At 43.8% G+C, this 8,379-nt stretch overlaps 1 protein-coding gene across 1 annotated transcript in view; it reads left to right on the top strand.

Annotated features, from left to right (window-relative positions):
- Positions 1-1,050: 1,050 nt before the first annotated feature.
- The window catches only part of PLCL2 (phospholipase C like 2), a 267,613-nt gene continuing 260,284 nt past the window's right edge, over positions 1,051-8,379 (top strand). The window contains exon 1 of the mRNA XM_007936615.2: positions 1,051-1,383. Coding sequence (XP_007934806.1) covers positions 1,051-1,383 — 333 coding nt within the window. The remainder of the gene's footprint in view (positions 1,384-8,379) is intronic.

Raw genomic sequence — 8,379 nt, 5'->3', positions numbered from 1 at the left:
GCGGTTGCTGTTCGGGAGGCCGTGGTGGGTTGCAGGGGGAGGACCAACAGGAGGGTCCCAGTGGCCTGCAGGGGGCAGCGCCGAGTCCAGGCGGAGACGACTATGGGGCGGGGACGGGTGGGTATGAGCTGCCCCCTCTAGGAGTTGCCCCCCAGGCCGCACCCGGCTCTGGGGCAGCGGGGACGCGACTGCCCGCCACGCGCTTCCTCCTGGCACCGCTGGCCTCAGCGGGTCCTGGAGAGTAGGGGTGGAAAGCGAGAAACCCGGCACGCGGTTGCCTCCGCCGAGCTGGGGTCCGAGTAGACCCCGGCGCTTCCTCCCGCCCTTCTGCCCGGGGCCGCGTGACCCTCGGGAGGCGCCTCCTTGTGGCGGGATAGCGTCTGAGAGTCCGCTGGTTCCCTTTGGCCCTGTGCCCGAAGTGTATGCCCCGGTCCTAGGAGTGGGTGCCCCGAGCCCCCAAGGAGGGCGCCCAGTTCCCGCGCGGTGGGTGTTCCCGACCCCGGAGTGGGAACCCTGAACCCCAAGGGACAGCGCCCCGAGCCTCGGAGGTGGGCATTCTGTTACCTCGAGGTGGGAGCCTCGAACACCTGAGGTGGGTGCTCCTTTACCCCGGGGTGGGCGCCCGGCCGGCGCGGGTTATTTTTGGCGCCCGCCGCGGCGCGTGTGCCGGGGCGTGTTTTTCCTTCCCCAGGTGCCGGGAGCCCGGCTCCGCAGCCGCTGGAGCTGACTTGTGTCTCTCTCTTCTCTCTCCCCTGCAGGAATCTTCCGATAATTCTGTCGCCACGACTTTAAGCGTGCGCGAGGCGAGCTCGAAACAAACATCACATCTAAATTAAAAAAAAAAAAAAAAACCAGCACAAATATTTAGCAAATACTAAAAAATAACAACGAAGGAAGTGATAACATGATTCATAAACAAAAAAAAAAAAAAAAAGCGGAAGAAGCGGCCGAGGCGGCGGGAGGAGGAGAGGAGGAGGGGCCGCGCGGCGGCCCGAGGCGGCGGCGGGGACGCGGGGACGCGGCTTTGTGCTGGCGGGTCGCGGGGCGCCCATGGCGGAGTGCGGCCGGGGGGGCACCGCCGGCGGGGCCCTACCCACCTCCTCAAGCCCAGCCCTCGGCGCCAAGGGTTCGCTGAAAGCCGCAGCCGGGGAAGGCGGCGGTGGCGGCGGGGGAAGTCGCCTCGGCCACGGGCGGGCGCGCTATGACAGCGGCGGGGTTTCTAACGGAGACTGCAGCCTCGGCGTGTCTGGGGACGAAGCCCGAGCCAGCCCTGCCAAGGGACCCCACGGCACTGCGATCGCCCTGACCCCCAGTCCGGCTGCCGGTTCCCTCCCCCGGGAGAGCAAGCCAGGCGGCCTGCCCCGCCGGAGCAGCATCATCAAGGTAGGTGGAAGAAGAGCGCTTATAGCCCACCCCCAGTCGTCCTTGGGGTCTGTCTCCACCTGGGAAGGAGGTATAAGGAGGGAGATGTAGGGGGAGCCCACTGCTAAGAGGAACCACTGGTGAGCGGGTGCTTAGGCTGGTTGAGCACAGATTGGATGCAAATGGCATTTGGAAAGAATGGAGAGGTGATCCCGAAGGTGCAGGGAGTGCTGTGTACAGGCATCCCCCGTTGAACTTGGGGCTGTCACCTCTTGCAAGATTGGCGTGGAATTATGGCCTGTACCTGCCCAGGCAGGGCATGCTGTTTGGTAGCCTGTGGTGGTAACAGACTTCCCTGTAAGGTTTTCTATTGTATTTTAAGGACAGTTGAAGATTATGTGGAGACATTTTCTTCAGAAATTCCAAGGGGTGAGCAGGGATTATTTAATAGGTTTCTTCTGATCTGTGTGTATACTTGACTCATGCAAATGGTTATACTTAAAGGCTACACAATCTGTAGTCATTTAGTCATATGGAGAAATGAAGTAGGTTTCTAACCATAAATGCAGATTTCTGCTTTCTTAGGCTCAAAAGCTCTGAGAGATTACAGTTCTGCACGATTTAATCTTTTTCTTACTGCAGTAGACAGGCCTCCAGTTCTTCTGTGGAAGTTCTTTTGGACTGTTTGCTTGGTTTTCTTATTTTTTTGCATCATGGTATTTAGCAGAAGAAAGCCAGCGATTGCTTTGTGCATGTTAAACTCAAGAAGTAATATTAGGAACTCCTGAGTTTGTTGTGGTTTCATTCTAATGTTACATTTTGGTCTGCAGTGTAAAAATATTTCTCATGACATGAAGTGAAAAAATAGTTGATGAGCTAAGAAGAGCAGAGTGTTAGGCAAGACTAGCTTATTCTGCTCAAGTTTGGAGGAAATAAGAAAACGTTGCTTTCTGTAAATCAAGGGATGACCAGGACCCTGAGAAGAAAGCACATTGACAGGGCTGCACTCATACTGTGGCTGATACAGGAGAGAGGGCAGAATGTGCCACAGTGAAGGGAGTTGGCACTGATAATATTCGAAATTTAATTGGATCTATAAGAAATTTTCCAAGTAAAATGTCTAATGGTGTTAGCAACTTCTGCAATAATCTAGTGAAATATACCACCTTGCTATACTCTATGTAACAGTCAGTTGTGAAACTGCTTTTCGCTTTGTCATCTGTTTGCACAGTTTATGTCTGGACAGGGGCACAATTGAAAGGCTTAAAAATCAAGTGTGTTAATGACATGTAGCACATATTTAGACTTAAACTAAGGGAAGTAAAATGTATTTTTGCTGCATACATAGACTTTAGTGACTTTTATTTTCTTTTACTCTGTGGTTTATATTTCCACGGAAGTTGCTTTCAACTTGGCATAATTATCAATACCATTGGCATAGTTTCATTACGTTTTTATTGGTTAACAAATACCTGTGGTGAAATTTTTTTTGTGGGTTTATTTGCATTTTAAAAAATGTTAAATTCATTGGTGTCTTTGGTGGGATTCATAGTGTAACTATTTACTTACAGCAGCATCTGTTTCAATTACATTCATGGGAGATTACAAAGAGGAATAATTTATCAATTATTTCTTATATGGAATTGAGAACTTGTCAGTAGATATCACTTCTTCATTGAATACTCTAGTAGGAACATGGGGACATGGTTAGTTGTTCAGAAATCACTGGTTTTAGAAATGACATTGATACTTTTATTGAATTCTGAAACTTGCAAAATTATTTTCTCACTTTTCCTCTTTCTAATGAAGGCAGTGGGCTTCTTGTTTACTGCTATATCCATAGATACTCAGCGGCAGGAACTTGGTAGGGGTTGAATAGACATTTGATTACTGAATGAATGGTGGAAAGAAGGAGTGATGAAAAAGTACAAGTTTTCTCTTTTAAGTTTTGTTAATTTCTGAAACAAGTGGTTTGGGATTTGTCAATCTAATAGTTTATTCATTATCTTATGCCTCCTAAGATAACTTAATTGATTCTGTTTTCTTGCCTCCATTTTTAACCTGCATTTTTCTTAAACATCTTTGAAAACTTGAAAGTTGAACAAGCCCTAGGTTATGTGATTCATAGGAAAATGGTTTGCTATATTTAAATAAGTAACTTGATATGTCTCCCCTTGAGTTATATCTTGATGAAATAAGATTTTAGGGATTTAGTGTGGTCTGTTTTAAAGATATAACTTACAGCATCAAGATAATAAATAGCCCAATAGCGTAAAGAAGACTTTCACGTTAACAGCTGAATTGGCAGAATTCTTCATATTGCATTTTCTGACTCAGTGAGTGTGGTGGTATCTCTACGGAAGTAGATTGCCCAGTCTTCCTCCTGAGGGGTGGCTGGTGGGTTTGAACCGGCAGCTTTCTGGTTAGCAGTCAAATGCCTTAGTCACTATGCCCACAGAGCTCCCTGTAGAAAGCTTAGCAGAAGGTAATGCTGTTGGAAAGTGAAAAAAGCAGTAATGACATTTTTCCTTGTTTTCCTTATGTTTTTATCTAAATGTAAGGGATGAATGCAGTCAGGTGGTCTAAGATGGAGATGGGATTAAATTAGTGGTGCCTTTGTTTCCTATGGCTGCCTTTAACAAATAACCAGAATTGAGTGGCTTAAAACAACAGAAATTTATTCTCTAACAGTTGCTGAGGCTAGAGGTCCTAACTCATGTTGTTGCACAGGCAGGGCTATGCTTTTTCTGAAGATAGTAGTGGAGAATTATTCTTTGCCTTGTCTTCGCTTCAGGTGGTTGCTAGAAATCCTTGATGTTCCTTGGCTTATAGATGCATCACTGTCATATCTGTCTGTGTCATCACTCTACTCTCTCTTCTTGAGTGAAGACACCTGTCATTGGATTAGGCACCATCCTAATTCAGTAGGATCTCATATTCCCTTAATTACATCTACAGAGACCTTATTTCTAAATAAGGTCATATCCACGGGCTATGAGTGCACATGAATTTTTTAGGGGAGCAGTATTCAACCAAGTACAGTAAGCAAGGTGATAATTCAAGATGTGGGGGAATAGCAGGGAGCACACTGGCTGAGAAACCAACATTTAGGGCTGTATTAGTTGTGTTGGGCGCTTGAGCTTTGCTCGTTTCCTAGTTTCCATCTCCATTACAATCTTGACATTCCTCTTGTGTGGGGATCCTGAAATCAGAGGGAGAGATAATGGCCTAAATGTGATGAACAGTGAGCAGAGAAAGGGCATTATTGCTGAGGTGCAAGACATATGGTAGAACTACACTGTAGGTTGACCAGAATTACATTTCTCATTTAAAACCGTTTTTTTGGAACACCATCTGTTTTGTAAATATGGTGTTGAGTAAGAAATTGTTGTAAAACTACAGATTCTGCCAAAATAGATGCACAGATCTATACTTCAAGAGCTCCTTGGTTATGGTAACAGTGTGAAAACTCAGAGAGTGAGCAGCCTCATAGAACCTTTTATAAATACCTTGAGAAGATAAATGCAGCATGGAACTCATTTCCTTAGCTTATTGAGAATAATGTTGGATTATTACGTTTTAGATTGTTTACAAAGGCCCCTTACTGGATTTTTAGGGAAGAAGCCATTTATTCTATTTGTCACTTTAAGTAATCTAGTAAATAAAAACATCAGTTTCAATTTTCTGACAACTCATCACACCATTCAATCTAATCTAATTTTGAGATAGTTAATTTGGTTAATTGTTCAGATGGCGTCCCATATTTTACAAATAGCTCAATTCTGTAATTCAAGCGCTTGTAAAAATGTAAAGTAGCATTTTAGGCCTTAGATTTCTTTTTAATTTTAGAAATAATGAAGTTGCAATGTCTATTCATTTGGATGTTTTATTTTAATCAGAATTAATTGAATACTTTGCGTGGTACTTCTAAGTTGAGGAAAATTTACATAAAGTAAAATACACTCTTGTTGGTGTCCAGTTCTGTGAGTTTTGAAAGACACTTACAGTCATGTAACCATCACCACAGTCAAGATACAGAACGATTCCATCACCTCAAAAAATTCCCCTGGGCCCTTTTGCAATCTTCTCTTCCCCCACCCTCAGACCATGGCAACCACTGATCTTAGGTGCTTTTCTAATAAGGAAGTACAGCTATTGAATTACTTTGATATTTGGAAGCAATAACAATAGCTACCATTTCTTTTTTTTTTTTTAATGCAATTTATTGAAATGTAATTTATATACAGTGAAATATACATAGCCACAATTTCTTAAACACTATATGTAATATTGCATAAAAAAATGCTTAGCATAATTATCTGCTTAATGTAATGGTACATACTTAAGGCAGCACCAACCATAGAGGCTGGAGGAAACCAGGGTTCAGAGAGTTTAATCACTTGCCCCACCAAGGTACTGCATCTGTGTGGTCAAGTCATTTGGGACACCGGATTTGATTTTCCCCTTTCAGCGTAAGGGATGTTGTTGTTGTTGTTGTTGTTATGTGCCGTCAAGTCAGTTGGAGGGGGAAAAAGACTATTTTCTGCTGGCTGAGGGAATTGACAGATCGTATAGCCAGGCAGCTGTTTAGTCACCTGTTGCTGGCAGCTTGACCAGGGCCTCCAGTTTCACCAGGACCAGCCATCTGACCTTGCCCAAGGTGGCAGTGCTTATTTTTGTTATTACCATTATTGTCACCATAGTATTGTGTTGTGTAGGAGAAACGCACTACCGCATTTACATCAACCTCTGTCTTGATGCTGAGTATCCTAAAATGGGCGACAAGTAGGCTTTTCACATCTATTATACGTATTTAAACAAAATTATAGAGAGTTACATATGTTTATTGACCCATAGTTAAGTAAACTAGGCTCCTTACAGGCATAAACATGGGCTGTATTTACATGTTCTACATAGATGACAAGCACATTTTGAAACTGGATTGCAAAACTAGTATCTGCATTCAACTTAAGGTCTTTTTTTTTATTTTTTGCATAGGGGAGCAAGGGGAAGACAATTGCATGCCCAGCAACTTGTGGGGACATCATAAATAATAAACAGTAACTGGATCACAAAGTGAATTTGGGTAGATGGGCAGCCTGGATCATTTAGGTCAGAAAATCTAATGGACAATCAGCAGCTCTCCACTTTGCTTTGTAGGAGCTCTGATAGCGTAGTGACTAAGGCACTTGACTGCTAACCAGAAGGCTGGTGATTCAAACCCACCAGCCACTCCTTGGAAGGAAGATGGGGCAATCTACTTCCGTAGTGATACTGCCTGGGAAACCCAAGGAGGGGTTGCTATGAGTCGGTCCGACTCGACGGCAAATAACAACAACAATGCATTCTAGACCAAACAAAATAAACTGGTGAAAGGCCAGGGCATGGGTGCTCTAAGAACTGTTGTCACAAATTGGAGTTCAGTTTTCAGAAGCAGTTCAAAAACCAAACCTACTGTTGTGCTGATTCTGACTCATAGCAACCCTATGGGACAGAGTAGAACTGCCCCCATTGGGTTTCCAAGGCTGTAAATCTTTACCAAAGAAGACTGCCAGGTCTTTCTCCTGTAGAGAGGCTGGTAGGTTTGAACCACCAGCCTTTTGATTAGGAACCAAATACCTTTTGGTCTTTGCCATCAGAGCTTCTTTCAGAAGTAGTCGTTTGTTTTTGTTATGTGCCTTAAGTCAGACCGGACTCAATGACCCCTCCTTAGGTTTCCCAGGTGGTATCTCTACCTCGGATTGCCCAGCCTTCCTTTCAAAGAGTGGCTGGTGGGCTCAACTGCCAACCTTCTGGTTAGCAGTCAAGTGCCTTAGGCACTATGCACTTAGTGTATGCTGAATAAATGTATGAATGGATGAACAAGTAGATGTGAATAATGTTTCATGATGATACTATTTAGGTTAAACTAGTTTTAGTCAGGGGGTATTAAAAATTGCTTGCCTCCTCTGCTTTTTCCCTTTTCTGTTTTCCAGCCTCTCCCCTCAAATAACTGTAGATAAGTGTATTTTTATGCAAATAACACAAGCTTTCTACAGTTCTTTGCCAAATGCCCTCTCCCCACCTCCCTGTATTTTCTTAAGCTGCACTATACTAATTTTTTATAGTAACATGTAAAAAAAATTAGCATAGCACTTAAGACCTTTCCAGGAGGACAGGGTTGACAAACAAACAGACGGTGGGTTCCTATTATTTGTGTAAAAGTAAAATAGTGTTTGATTTGTGTTGTTTTTCACCAAGTCCAGACAACTGAGTGAAAATTGTTTGTTTTGTTAATTGCTGGTATTAGCCACTTAAGTTACTTTCTTAGAACGTTTTTTCCCCAGAATCTGTTCAGTTCCTTTTACACTTATGTATGCTTTCTAAGGGGTCTAAACAAGACTGCTCTTTTTTATACCCCCCCCATAAGTTACCCATGGTTCAGTCTCCAACAACATAGAGCAGTTGTTCATAGCCAAATGCACATATAAATGAAGTAGGCACATTCTTTGTTTATCTTCAGACTTATTTTATATGTATATGTCCAAGAATGGTAGCATAGTGCCTAAGGCACTTGACTGCTAACCAGAAGGCTGGCGGTTCAAGCCCCACCAGCCACTCCTCGGAAGGAAGGTTGGGCAATCTACTTCCATACTGATACCACCTCGGAAATCCAAGTGGGGGTCACTATGAGTTGGGTCCGACTCAACAGCAAATAACAACAACAACAACAGCGTTGTAAGGATTAAATGAGATTATGTTTGTAAAAAATAGTCTGTAGAGCACAATAGCATTCTGTAAGAATCTAGTATTTTCCCCCCAGTTTTCAGTTTCTCTTGCTTAGAGTTTATGCTGAGGTGAGCAGGATCTTTTAGTTGCCTTTGGGTTAGAGATCACTACACTGCATGCCTATTTGGTAAGTTTTGTCTTTTGAAATATACAGATTGCATCTGTTGTTGTTGTTGTTGTTATGTGCTGTCGAGTCAAACCCGACTCATAGCGACCCCTCCTTGGGTTTCTGAGGCAGTATCACTACGG

Source organism: Orycteropus afer, unplaced genomic scaffold (assembly GCF_000298275.1).
Source record: "Orycteropus afer afer isolate SDZICR_OR568_19922 unplaced genomic scaffold, OryAfe1.0 scaffold00003, whole genome shotgun sequence".
NCBI classification, from domain to species: Eukaryota; Metazoa; Chordata; class Mammalia; order Tubulidentata; family Orycteropodidae; genus Orycteropus; species Orycteropus afer.
This window is presented reverse-complemented; position numbering and strand designations above follow the sequence as displayed.